This window comes from Erinaceus europaeus, chromosome 8, assembly GCF_950295315.1.
Source record: "Erinaceus europaeus chromosome 8, mEriEur2.1, whole genome shotgun sequence".
Taxonomy (NCBI): domain Eukaryota; kingdom Metazoa; phylum Chordata; class Mammalia; order Eulipotyphla; family Erinaceidae; genus Erinaceus; species Erinaceus europaeus.
The window spans coordinates 101,441,118-101,455,839 of NC_080169.1; the positions used below are offsets into that span (position 1 = coordinate 101,441,118).

The following is a 14,722-nucleotide window of genomic DNA, read 5'->3' on the forward strand; positions in this document are numbered from 1 at the left end:
TAAATAAATAAATAATTCTGGGGGGTGTTTAACCTTGGTAAAACTGGAAGACTGGTCAAGACTGAAAATTGTCTTTGTGAGTTTGCAATCACAAAGGTCATTGGAGATCTCTGAGAGCAAAGCAAACTGCAATGGTGGACTAAGTCAAGTTATAATAGTACCTCATTTCCTTGTTCTAAACCAAGTCTTGGCAATGACCCGTCAGGAAACATTTCCATGGATTTATTGGTTATCTGTATTTATTACTTTGTGAAATATCTGCCTTCAGGTTTTCTTCATCTTCATGGTTTCTGGCCAAGCTAACACAATTGTCTGTGAACTCAGAATGATTATCTGCTATATATTTGTCTTCTATTTCTGCTGGAACAGATGACCACAAGGAGGGACATAAGACAATTGATTATTTAAAAATTAAATGGATCAGAATTCTAAGGTGGGTCTCACTGGGCTAAATTTATGTGTCAGGTGAGTGGCCTTCACCTTATAGGCAAAACGCAACCCTGTCTTGCCAGGTTCTCCTCAGACCTCAGCATGATCCAGCATCACCTCAAAGCCCAGCTCCTCATAAGTCTCAACCACTCAAAAGCCCCAGTCCTGGGGGCCAGGCAGTAGCACACCAGGTTAAGTGTACATAATGTGAAGTGCAAGGACCAGCACAAGGATCCTGGTTCAAGGATCCCCATCTGCAGGGTGGGGGTCACTTCACAAGCAATCAAGCAGGTCTGCAGATTTCTATTTTTCTCTCCCCCTCTGTCTTCCCTTCCTCTCTCAATTTCTCTCTGTCCTATCCAGCAACAACAATAAACCATAAACAAGAGCAACAATGGAAAAAAGATGGGCCTCCAGGAGCAGTGAATTGTAGTGCAGGGGCCAAGCCGGAGCAATGACCCCAGAGGCAAAAAAAGAAAAAAGCCCAAGTCTTAGCCCAAAGGCACTGAAATTAGGTATGGGCCAAGCTTTTGTGTTTAAGCTATTCTCTGAGGCAAAATCCTTCACCTGTGGACCTGCACAACCAGAACCAACACAAGGATGGGACTCTCCATGGGATGACATTGGCAAGACACTTCCGCTCAAACAGAGGCGAAAGGATCACATGGGTCCCAAGCAATTTTTCATTCTGGCCAAGCAGACTTACTGGGGAAGATTCAGATCCTGGATGAATTCTCCAAGGTCCTCAGCTGTCCTATGGTCTGCACCATTGCCCCCTCAGCAAAATGTTAGTTTAATAAAGGCAGCAAAGGGGCTGGGTGGTGGTTGAGAGTACACATTACAGCACGCAAGGACCAGAGTTCAAATCTCCGGTCCCTACCTGCAGAGGGAAGCTTCACTAGTAGTGAAACAGTGCTGCATAGGTCTATCTCCCTCTCTCCTCTCAATTTGTCTCTATGCTAAATAAATAACTAAATAAAATAAAAGCAGTGTGTGTTCAAACCTGAGTAGTCATATCCATCTGTTTCCTGAATGTAGAATCTTAGGGCTCTGAGGGCTGTCTTTCAGCTCATGCTCTCTGATCCTTTTAGTCCAAGTTGGCAGCATTCCTACTGGTATGAGACTCTCAAGAGCTTGTGGGATGACTATATCCAGAGTGGCTCCTGTGGACAAGAGGCCCCTCCGGACATTTTGCCCAGATAATCCCACCTCTATTTTTGGCTTCTACTTAAATGCTGAGGGAATCCATGAGTCACATTCTGGATCTCTTCAGAGTGTTTTGGATGAGTGAATACTCTTGACTTTTTGACCTTTCTGAAGTTTTAGTCAAAGGTTGTATAGCTCATTTCACTTTGAGGGCATTTCTAACCACATTATCTCTCGTCTTTAGTCCTTTGCCATTTCCTTCTGGTCAGCTGAGAATTTCCAAAAATCAACAACTGTTGATCTTACCCTTGGTTTATTTTTCTACTCTCAAATCCAAGTCTAAGTGACAAAACACAAATCAAGTCACACCATGACACAGTGCTTAGAAAACTCCTCAGTGGTGGGGCAAGGGGAGACAGCATAATGGTTATACAAACGGACACTCACGCCAGAGGCTCTTAAGTCCCAGGTTCAATCCCCGCACCACCATAAGCCATAGCTGAGCAGTGGCTCTAGTTAAAAAAAAAAAAAAAAAAAAAAAAGGGAGTTGGGCTGTAGCGCAGCGGGTTAAGCGCAGGTGGCGCAAAGCACAAGGACCGGCATAAGGATCCCGGTTCGAACCCCGGCTCCCCACCTGCAGGGGAGTCGCTTCACAGGCGGTGAAGCAGGTCTGCAGGTGTCTATCTTTCTCCTCCTCCTCTCTGTCTTCCCCTCCTCTCTCCATTTCTCTCTGTCCTATCCAACAACGAAAACAACAATAAAACAACAAGGGCAACAAAAGGGAATAAATAAATAAATATTTAAAAAAATAAATAAAACTCCTCAGTGATGTAAGACAATTCCACTAAGTTGGTCCCTTTCCCTCCAATTTCTAACCTCTTTCTCATTCACTTGAGTCCCCACCTGCAGCACAGCACCTTTAATGTCTTTATTTCTATCAATAATTCACAACCATCTTAGTATCCTCTCACGTGGTAAATGTTTTCTCTATCTCTACTTCCTCCTGAATCTAGAAGACTTATCTCTGTCCGTATGTCTACAGCCTGTTCAAGGAAATGGCAAGCTTTTCCTATCATGCTCCTCAAAATTCTCCTAGCATCTCTGCCCAGTTACAAAACAATTTACGCAATATGAGCCATTTGTTACAGCAGCACCCAACTTCCAGGTACCGAGAATCTGTTTTCATTTTTTTTTCCAGTTTTAATATCGAGATATGACTTATCTATAACACTACCCGAATTAAGGTACAGCAAGTGTTGGCTTGATGCAGACTGTAAGAGTCATTCACCTTCTGTTGCTGCTCTAACAAATTACCATAAACTTAAGGGGCACAAGACAGCATTTCTTTATCTTACAATACCATGCATTAGAAGCATACATAATATAGGTCTCACACAGGGCTGAAGGCAGAATGCCAACAGAGCTGTATTCCTTTCCAGAGCCTGAAGGGTAAATACATTTCTTTACCTTTGCTGACTTTTAGGGGCCACGCAAAGCCGGATCATGGCCCCACGCCTGCCAGGTCCAGCTCTCTGCTCCTGTTTCTACTGGGTTGTCAGAAAAAGTCATGATGGATTTTTCTATGCAAAAATGTGTCGTGATTTTTTCCGACAACTCAATACTATCACATTTCTTTACTGACCCTTCAGCCTCCCTCTTCCACTTTTAGAGACCTTCTTCCTTACATTGAGCCCAGCTGGACAATCCAGGAACCGTCTCCTGTCTGCTGACTAGCAGCTCTAAGACCCTCTTGCCATGGGCTGTGACATACTCACAGGTTCTTGGAATTAGGGTAGGAGTATTTTGAGGGGGGAACGGGCATGATTCTGCCTACTACTATTCCATCTCCTAAAATGAAGCAGATGAAGACCATAAATTAAGGTAGCTTAACAGGAGTCAGAGGGAAGTAACAGTTAAGCAAGAAAAAAGAAAGAAAAACTCTTAACTGATTACTGTTTTAATTTTCCCCATATTTAGTGAATCTAGCAATCTTTTTATTTTGCTGCCTCTAGGGTTATCACTGGGGCTCGGTGCCAGCACTACGAATTCACTGCTCCTGGCAGTCATTTTTTTTTTTTTTAACTGGATAGGACAAAGAGAAACTGAGAGAAGATCAGGAGATAGAAAGACAGACACCTGCAGACCTGCTTCAACGTCTGTGAAGCGAGCCCCCTGCAGGTGGGAAGCCAGGAGCTCAAACCAGGATCCTTACGTGAGTCTGCGCTTCATACCATGGGTGCTTAACCCAGTGCACCACCGCCCAACCCCTGAATCTAGCAATCTAAATAACAATTTTTTCTTTGGTATTTGTGGCAGACACTGCTACTAACTCATTCAATACCCATCCTCAAGCCTTTCACCCTTGCCTGCCTCTAATACTTGTGCTATAAAAGCAAAACAGAGCCTTTGCTGGCCTCCTAAGGGTAGTCATCTAACACAGCTGTGCCAAATGAAATCTAAAAATTGTCTTGGGAAAAGCAACTGTAGACCTGATAAAAGAGGCAGATGGAGCTGGCTCTCCCTGGCCCTCTGCCCAACACCCCTCCCACCTTAAGTGGTGGCATGCCAACAGTGCAGGCATCTATTATGCAATAATGTGAGGCTATCCGCAAGCATTCAACAGACTCGTGCCTGACACAACTGAACAACTGAACCGGCACCCACTGCTCTGGACCTGTTTTGGTTGCAGTGACTATCTGCAACTGGCTTTCTGTTCTTTTCAAACTAGAATCACTGCAACTGCTGGGTACACATAACTACCCTCCTCTGAAATGTACTGCACGGTGAAAAATAAGCAGAGGAAAATAAGAAATAAGCAGATTAACTGAAATCAGTTACAATTAAAATAGGAATGCAATTATAAATAACTTTTGTTATATGATCTTAGAACTTTTAATTACATGTACTCTTTCTAGGACATTTGGAAATCATCAAATGTTTAAAGAAAGTAAACAGTTCCTTCCACCTTCTGCACCCCGTAATGACCTTGGGTCCATGCTCCCAGAGGGTTCAAGAATAGGGAAGCTATCTGGGGAAGGGAAGGGACACAGAGCTCTGGTGGTGGGAATTGTACCCCTCTTATCCTATGGTCTTGTCATTGTTTCCAGTTTATACATAAATAGAAAGAAAGTAAACAGTTGCAATCTCCAAGCGCCAGAGATAACCAACTGTTACTATGTCTAGTGGATTTCCAACCATATATTTTAGTATAAATATATATATTTATTATTTATTTATTTGGCCTCCACTGTTATCAACAGGGCTCGGTGCCAGCACTATGAATACACCACTCCCAGCCACTTTTTCCATTTTATTGAGTAGTACAGAGAGAAACTGAGAGGGGAGGGGGAGATTATGAGGAAGAGAGAAAGACTGTGAAGCTTGTGAAGCATCCCTGCTGCAAGTGGGGAACTGAGGGCTCGAACCTACATCTTTGCACGGTCCTTGCGCTTAGTACTATGTTCACTTAATCGGGTGTGCCACCGCCTGGCCCACTGAATTAATTTTTTTAAGTGATACTATATGAAGTATGAAATACATAGACTTGAATTCCACTTTCATCTGGCACCATTATGCATGAATTATGCATATCATTAAAGATATTTTCAAAAAATTCAACAACTAAACTGTTAGATAATATACCATGGTGAATTGAATCAGTTTTAACAATGAAAACTATTCGAGCTATCTTAACTCTATCTGCAAGCATAAGCAGTTTTGCAACAAATACCATTATATACAAGTCTTTCTGTATTGATTGTTTTCTGAAGATAACTCCATGGATCAGGTATTACTGAGCCAAAGTCAAACGTTGTTGTAGAATAACCACAACCATCTATTACCCTACCTCTTGTCTAACAAAAAACATCAATCTCCCTTACAGGCACTGACTATATTTTGGGGTCGACTTTAGGGGTGAAAACATTATTAAACTTTTAATTTTCTTTTTTTCATCACTAGTGAGAATATACTTAAAGATATCTAAATTCCTTGTTATTTTAAGAATTATCACTTGGGGGCTGGGTGGTGGCGCACCTGGTTGAGTGCACATGTTACAATGCACAAGGACCCAGGTTTGAGTCCCCAGTCCCCACCTGCAAGGAGAATGCTTTGCAAGTGGTGAAGCAATGCTGCAGGTGTCTCTCTGTCTCTCCCTCTCTATCACCCCCTTCCTCTCAATTTCTGGCTGTCTCTATCCAGTAAATAAAATAAAGGTAATAATAAAAAAAAGAATTATCACTTGGAATTTTCCTTACATATAAATAATAAACCTTTCCTTTTTTGGAATAATTGCCTTATGGTGTATTTGTTGAAGATATTTTGTTTCAGGGTGTCATCTACTCTTCAGTTTTGTTCCTATCACTTTATGAGCACTTATTTAAAAAAGAATTTTTATGAGCACTTTAAAATGAAATGAAATCAAATCAATTAGCATTATCCTTTGTGTTTCTTTGTTCTACCATATCAAAATAGTTTCCATATAATGACAACCACATTTCTGAAAAGAATACTCTAAGATATAATATTCCTTTAATTTCCTGTTGACTTTCTTACAGTAAAGAAGAAAGGAAGAAAGGAAGAAAGAAAGATTGATTTAGTAGAAAAAAACAATAAACAGTGGAGTAGGGCAGTGATTGGTGACCCCAGCTGAGCACATGTGTTACAAGGTGCAAGGCCCCAGGCTCAAGTCCCCAGACCACACCTGCAGGGGATAAACTTCACAAGTGGTAAAGCAGTGCTGCTTTCTCTTTCTCCCTATTTCTCCATTCTCTCCCGATTTATCTCTATTGCTATTCAATAAATAAATAAATGTAAAAAAAAATGGAGAGATAGCAATACATATTCCACTAAACATGTCAGTCCCCCATCCGACATTTTGACTGTCACCTACCTGCTTGTGACGATGATCACATCCTCAGAGATGTTGGCCATTTCTTTGATGGTAAGGTAGCACATTCTCCTCAGTGTTTGCTGAAATTTTAGAAAATGTGATCGGTTATTCATAAGGAACTGTTTTCAAATACTGCTTGAGTAGGACCAGACACATAGTTCGCTTGGATAATATGCTGCTTTGCCATGTATGTGACCCAGGTTTAAACTCAGCCCCCAACTGCACTGGAGGAAGCTTTGGTGTCGTGGTCTCTTTCACTCTCTCCTCCTGCCTCTCTCTGGCTCTACCTTTAAAAAATAACAAATAAACAAAAATGCTTTACTCAAAATACCAGGTCAAAGAGAACTACCAGATGGTTGTTCTCATATGTAGAATATAGACCACTGAAACATAAGAACTTGAAAAATACTTAATAACCAAACTGTTCCTCGGACTTAGTGAGATATGGTGACTCATGGTAGAGGGCTGGGGGCTAGGGAGAGAAGTCTGATAGAAGGCATGGTGAATTACACACAAACATATGTGGGTATGAAAGCAGAGCCATAAAATCTTCTAAGCTTCTAAACCACTATTAACTAACTGATAAGAAATGAAAAGTGCTTGGCTAATTCAACAGATATATTTAGAAAACTCTTGTTTCCTTTCTCCTTTCTTTCTTTGTTTCACTGCTGGAGATTGACTTCTCTGTAACAACTTTTCCAGAGAGAGGGCGACAGAGAGATGGGGAGAGAAGCCGACACCATAGCACTAAAACCTCTTCCAATATGGTGAGGGCCAGAATCAGACCTGGGTTACACAGACAGTACAGCAGGCTTGCTACCCTAGTGAGCTACTCAGTCAGCAACAGAATGCTGTTCTCTAAAAGATCTCAACTGGGTCCATGCTCCCAGAAGGTTAAAGAATAGGAAAGTTATCGGGGAGGGGATGGGATGTGGAGTTCTGGTGGCGGGAATTGTATGGAATTGTACCCTTCTTATCTTATCTATGGTCTTGTCAGTGTTCCCATTTTATAAATAAAAATTTTATGAAAAAATAAATAAATAAAAGATCTCAACTAACCAAGGCATTCTTTTTAAAATATCTGGATTAAAAAAAAAAAAAAACCTGAGCACTATAAATTTCCTAAACAAGTAATTGATATACTAATGCAATGGAAAACATCTACAACTAATAATAATCATCAATATTATCTCTCTATAAAAGTATCAGATTTGGACTCTGACAATGTAAAATCAGAGACAAGCTTTAAAAAAAATCTTAAAGATTTATCCTGCATTAATATCAACTATGTATTCAGAGTCTCAACCTCCTGGGCATGGAAAATGAAAACAAGAGTACATAAATGGAACTACATCAAATTGAAAGGTTTCTACACATCAAAAGCAAACTACACAAGGAGAACTAGACAGCCCAGAAATTGGGAGGTGATGGTTGCACATCATACATCTGACAAAATCTATAAAGAAATCATACAAAAAAAAAAAGAAAAAGAAAAAATGGGCAAAAGAACTGAATACACAATTTTCTAAAGAAGAGATACATGTAACCCACTAACACATGAAGAAATACTCGTCATTAGAGAAATGAAAATGAACACGACATTAAGATTACACCTCACACTTGTGAGAATGCCCTACATCAACAAAACAGGAAGTGACAAGTATTGGGGAAACTGTGGCGAAAAAAGAACTCTGTGGAGGAAGGAAGCAAGATGGCAACCATCAGGCAGTGCAGTGACTATAATTTGCAAAACAGAGGCAACAAAGGGACATCCACAGGATCTATGGGAACCAATAACAATTGGAATAACCCAGGTATTACCTGGGTCATATATATATACATAGTTAGAACCCAAACATAACTAAAATAAACAAGGCTACACTAGCAGTAGTTCCTACTTTCAAGCAAAATCTACTGGGCTGGTTTCCCCCAGTGGGAACCCACAGAACCTCTAGAGACCTACCCTCAATGTCATACAATGCCCTGTCTGGGATCTCTGGGCCCCATTCCATTGCACCACCATTGCCCTACAAGCTGCCCAGTAGTCCTTGTGCAGCCAGCCCTAGAAGAGTGGCCAGCCACCAAATGACCAGTCTCATTCAACAGATGCCCTGACCCATATGGAGGGACCCAGATCACTGCACTCCTACCAGGTTTCGCTGGTCACTGAAGTAGCTACTGCCTTCGTGCCTCCTTGCCAGCACTACAAGGGGCTTCTGTGGTGATATCAAGGGAGGAAGCTCTCCATCCTTGAACTTTGGTGCCAGAGTTCGGCACACTGCAGGAGGATGCCCACAGATCTAGGAGAGAATCCACCTTCCACATACCTTGACACCAGAGGCCCTCATACCCCAGGAGACTTCTAGACCCATCTACCACAGTAGGCTTCCACAGATCAAAGGAGATACAGCCATGTATCTTGCTGCCAGGTCCCAGCACAACCCAGTGGGTTCTCATGACTCCTGGACAGGGACTTCACCCCCTGCAATCACTTCCAGAGAGCCCCTCACTCTAGCCAGATCTGCCACAATACCTGAGGACCGCCCCCATCCCAACTTTCAACAGTTGCCAACAGAGGACCTTCAAGAACCCCTACCTTCCCCTGAATCCTGCTACGTGAACTACCAGATGCCTGAGCTCCTAGTCAGAGAGCTGGCCCCTGTCCCACTGACGCAGAGATAGCAGGAGGCATTGTCTACCCTCCTGAGACCACTAGACCTTACTTACACTGCACCCTCCCCAAAGTGTGGTAGAGACCCTGGTGAATGGGGTCAGACTGTCCTGCAGTTGGGAACGTGATTTTGACCTCACAGCAGCATTCCTATTTTTAGCAAACAATCTAGGAAGAGAAGGAGGACTCTGGGATCCTCCTAAACCCCTACTCCCAGACTAGAGTTCTGTTTAAGGGACATCAGGTACCACAATACATCACTTCAAAACTTCTCCCCTCTGCCCACAATTCACACCAAAAGGAAAACCCAATACCACCCAGTAGCCAAAAATAGAAATCAAAAACAGAGGAGTAAAACTTGGAAAACCCTAATACTGAGCAATCAAGATAGCCAGAAACTTAAGGATGCAAATTCAGAAGAGCCATTAGAGAAAGAATTCAGGAAATATATTGTCAGAAAATTTGAAGAAATACAAAGCTCTCAATTTAATACAGAGGAACGAATTAAGAAATAATTCCATGATCTCAAAGACTCACTAGATAGGAAAATGGAAACCATGGAAGCAAAGCTAAAAGATGTGAAGAACACTTTGAATGCATTCCAGTCACAAACAAGTCAAGGAAATTGAGTAACCTGCTGAGAGAACATCAGGAAAAAGACAAAAATTGTCCCATTATCTGACTTCAAAGTATAAGTATAAGAAAAAAGAAAAAAGATTTAGAAAAAATGAAGCCTCTCTTTAAGAGACTAAAGATTCCACTATAAAACTAAGTACCAGAATTATGGGGGGGTCTCTGAAGGAGAGGAGGGAAAGAAGATAGCAGAAGCTATGTTCTAAGAAATAACAACATAAGATTTTCCAAATCTGGGCTATGTTCAGGATGCAGAAAGAAGCAAAACTGTCCCAAATTCCCAAACCCAAACAGACCTACACCAAGGCACATCACTGTGAAACTATCAAAAGCCAAGGACAAGGGGGGAAAAATTATAAGCTGTCAGGGAAAAAGAAGAAAATGGCTTATAAAGGCAGCATAGCTGACTCACATCAGACTTCTCAGCAGAATACATGGAGGTCAGGAGAGAGTGGAATGGTATATTCAAGGTGTTAAAAGACAACAACCACCAGCCATGCATACATTATCCTAGAAGACTATTATTCAAATATGAAGGAACAATAAAAACAGTAGCAAAGATACAAAAAACTAAAGAAATTCTACATCACCAGAGCTACCTTACAAGAATTACTGAATAGAATGCTGCAGAGAAGGAAACAAGAACATTTAACTCTCAACAAGGTGATACATAGTAGAGCAGACTTAAAGCACAGCCATAGAAAACAGGAGACAATTTTAAAGTAGGAAAGGGGAGGAAGAAATGGACAAGAGATGTTCTAGCAAAGAATGGTAAGACAAGAACGGTTTTAAGAAGACTGTCCTCAATGTATTTATATATACTTATATATAAGTTGTATACACTTTTACATATTTAGATACATATAGTCTTTTGTTTAATTATGTAATTTTCTCTCCAATACCTTCTAATCTTTCCTAAATTTTTTCTTTGTTTGGTTCACTCTTTTTATCAAATTTAATACCTTGGGTCTCTTTAATTTGGTGTTTATTCCTGAAATTATTTTATCCTAGTTTTGTATTCCTTTACAGAGTTCTACTGATATCAGTATTTGTTTACCTCCTTCCTTTTGACTAACAGACTCCTCCTGATATCTGCCTAGGTCTTCCTTTAGTGTGCATATTTTTATTTTAAGTTTCTTTTATGTGAGTTAAAATTAATTCTGTAATATTATGTATTATACTTTATTTCTCAGCAACTCTTTTCTAATTTATTTTCTTCTCATATTGGAGACTACAATATGAGAAGAAAATAAATTAGCTATTCTTATAATATATAGTAACTTTACCAAATGACCTGCATTTTTATGAAAAAAAATAAATAAACAAAAAGCTATAGGATGGTTTTGCTTATATGTGTAATATAATGAATTGAAACACAAAAATTTGTGAGTTAAACTCACTAGGGCAAAAACAGGCTGGGGGTATGGATCATCCTGCCAATGCCCACATCCGATGAAGAAGCAATAACTGAAGCCAGACCTTCCACCTTCAGCACCCCATAACAAATTTTGGTCCTTACTCCTACAGGGATAAATGTTAGGGGAAGATGACCAAAAAGCTCTAAACTCCAATGACATCAGGAAACGAATGGGGGGCGGGGGGGGGGGGGAATCTACCTGTGAAAGCTAGTAAATTAAGAAACTATTACCTTCACATTAATAAAAGTAGATTTATCCACAAATTGAGAAAAATGGGGGAGGGGTGGGGGTAAAGATGAGACCTGAAAGCAGCAAAGAGACAGATTCTCCCAAAAAACTGATTCAAACCCTGAGAATTCTAAGCAGAAACAGGAATTTTAGGCGTATAGGAGAAGGGGTTAAAAAGGAACCACAGTGGAAAAATATAAACCATCTATATGCCAGCAAAAAGGAGCTTAAAGGACAAAAGAAGCACAATAGTGAGTCACTCCACCCCCAACACCCAGCCTTAGGCAGAGGTGGCTGGTTTGGAGAAATAGGGTAGAGAATAACAGGCTTGCCCACCTGTGGAGTTACAATCACCGAAGGGAAACCTTTTGTCAGAAATCAATGGGTAGCCATCTAAAGCTGCCCCACTGCATTCCAGCTAACTAACGGACAGTTTGGATGAAATGGTACTCTCCTTCCCCTAGTCAGACTTGCTTACAGGCTGTCTCTGTTTGTTATTGTGTTAGCTTGTTAGCTTGCCAGGTTGGATATTGGCTGAAGGGCTTTTTTGTGTGTGATTTTGTCTGTGAGAGGTATCTGTGTTACAGAAGTTTTGCCACCCCCTTCTTATTTTTATTTTTTTTCCTCTCTTCTTTTTATTTCTCTCTGATTTCATAAATCTATCCTTTCACCTTCGTTGTGGTTATTGTATTGTATTGATTTGGTTTTCTTCTGGGGAAGCCTTTGGATTGGAACTGCTCTTTTTTGCTTTTATTATTTTCCTTGACCTTTTCTTTTTTGTTGCTACCATTGCTGTTATATTTACTAAAATCTGTTTGCAACTTCATATGTAAGAGAAATCTGGTTTGGTGTGCCTTTACATACTTAACACTTTTTTTCCTTCTATCTCCCTAGCTGGATTAAGTTTTTGCCACTGTTTTTGTTGCACTGGCTGGTGGTGGATGGTATTCCCTTCAGTGGGAGAGTTTGATTGGGTTTAGCTGGCATATTTTGTTTGTTTTTGTTTCTTTTGTCTTCTTTTCCTCCTTTTTTTAATACTCATTTATTTTATTTTATTTATCTTTTTTTTTTTTTTGCCTGATTTCTGGTTTAATTCATCTTCACTTTTCTTGCACTTACTGAGATTTGCAATACATGTGTAGAGAACTTTGATTTAGCATGGTTCTGCCTTGCACAACACAATAATCGAAAAGCAACATCCAGGACACAAAACTACAAAACAGACCAAAATAAATAAATAAAATCAATTAAATCAACTACAGCAATAAGTCAGGAGAGGAACCCTGAAGAAATTCCAAGTAAGCTAGAAGCAACTAAAAATGAGGAAAATATTCAAACATTAATTGATGCATTAACCTCAGGAGTGAGAAAAGCTTTTGAGGAAAATACTATCAGAAATAGGAAAGTAACCAATGGAACCCTGAAAGAAAACATGAGCTATATCAAGGTAATTAGGGAAATGAAAGCTGAAATAGCTGAGCTAAAAAAAAAAAACAGCTAGCAGAACAAGCTAATACTATAATTGGACAAGGTAAAAAAAAAAAAGCTAAACTGAAGAAGGAAGCTGAGAGAAAGGAGAGTCAAATAGCAGAAGTAGAAAACAGAACTAGATCAAGGACGAATTAGAGAAAACTAAGAGAAAGTAAAAGAGCTAACAAAAAAAAGGGAGAGAGAGAAATTGGGAGATAGTGAAAACAGCAACAGAAACATATGGAATGACCTCAAGAGAAGTAACATTCGCATAATTGGGCTATCAGAGGAAGAAAGAGAGGAAGGGGAAAAAGATACCCTAGAGGAAATAATAGAAGAAAACTCCCCTACCCTAAACAACAGAAAAGATATCAAGATTCAAGAAGCCCAGAGAGTTCCCAACAGAATCAACCCAGACTGAAGACATCAAGACACATCATAGTTACAACAGAAAGAAGTAAGGATAAAGAAAAGATCCTGAAGGCTGCAAGAGAAAAACAAGTCACATACAGAGAAAACTTCTAAGACTATCAGCAGACTTCTCCACTCAAACTCTAAAAGCCAGAAGAGAATAGCAAGATAATTATCAAGCTCTCAATGAAAAAGGCTTTCGACTAAGGATATTATATACTTCTAGACTGTCAGACTAGACAGGGATAAAAACCTTCTCATAGGGGCCGGGTGGTGGCGCACCTGGTTGAGCGACATATTGCAGTGCAAAAGGACCCGGGTTCGAGCCCCTGGCCCCCACCTGCAGGAGGAAAACTTTGCAAGTGGTGAAGCAGGGCTGCAGGTGTCTACCTATCTCCGCCTTCCCTCTCGATTTATGGCTGTTTCTATTCAATAAATAAAGATAATAAAAAAAATTTTTTTTAAAAACCTTCTCATAAAAGCAACAGTTAAAGGAGGCAATTATCACCACGCCTGCCCTGAAAGAGGTTCTAAAAGAACTCCTATAAGCATGAGCAACACCACCAAAAAATTTTCCATATATCAGAGCAAACAAAAAATTGTTGAATAATGGCACAGCAATACTGTAAATCCATAATATCAGTAAATATCAATGGCTTAAATTCACCCATTAAAAGGCACAGAGTAGGAGATGGATCAGAAAACACAACGCAACCATATGCTGTCTGCAAAAATCCCACCTCACCCAACAAGACAAACACCAACTCAAAATGAAAGGATGGAAAACTATCATACAAGCTAATAGAGCACAAAAAGGGGGCAGGAACAGCTATTCTCATCTGTGATACAATAGACTTTAAAATAAATAAAGTAATAAGAGATACACATAGACAATATATACTGCTCAGAGGATCAAATAACCAAGAAGAATTAACAATTAATTACATACACGCACCTAATGAGGACCCATCTAAATATGTCACTTACTGAAGAAGCTACAAAAATACATAAATAGTAACACAGTAATAGTAGATTTCAACACTGCTCACACACTTAGATCATCTAAGCAGAGAATCAACAAGGAAACGAGAACTAATTAAAGAGATAGACTAGACCTCTTGGATATTTTCAGAGTTCTTCACCCCAAGAAATTGGAATACACATTAGTTTCGAATCCTCAAGAACAGATCACATGTGAGGCCACAAAGACAGTATCAACAAATTCAAGAGCATTGAAATTATTCCAAACATCATCTCAGATCACAGTGGAATAAAGCTAACACTTTAACAATAAACAAAAAATCAGTAAAATTAAAAAAATTTGGAAACTCAACAACATAATGCTTAACAACCACTGGGTCAAAGAGGAATTCAAACAAGAAATTCAAATGTTTCTAGAATAAATGAAAATGAAGACATGAGCTA

The 14,722-nt window shown here is 39.9% G+C and overlaps 1 protein-coding gene across 3 annotated transcripts in view; it reads right to left on the reverse strand.

Moving 5' to 3' along the window:
* The window catches only part of COPG2 (COPI coat complex subunit gamma 2), a 153,892-nt gene that overhangs the window by 111,148 nt on the left and 28,022 nt on the right, over positions 1–14,722 (reverse strand). For all 3 annotated transcript variants that reach the window (XM_007524210.2, XM_060196567.1, XM_060196568.1), the window contains exon 5: positions 6,467–6,546. In XM_007524210.2, the coding sequence (XP_007524272.1) occupies positions 6,467–6,546 (80 nt within the window). The remainder of the gene's footprint in view (positions 1–6,466; positions 6,547–14,722) is intronic.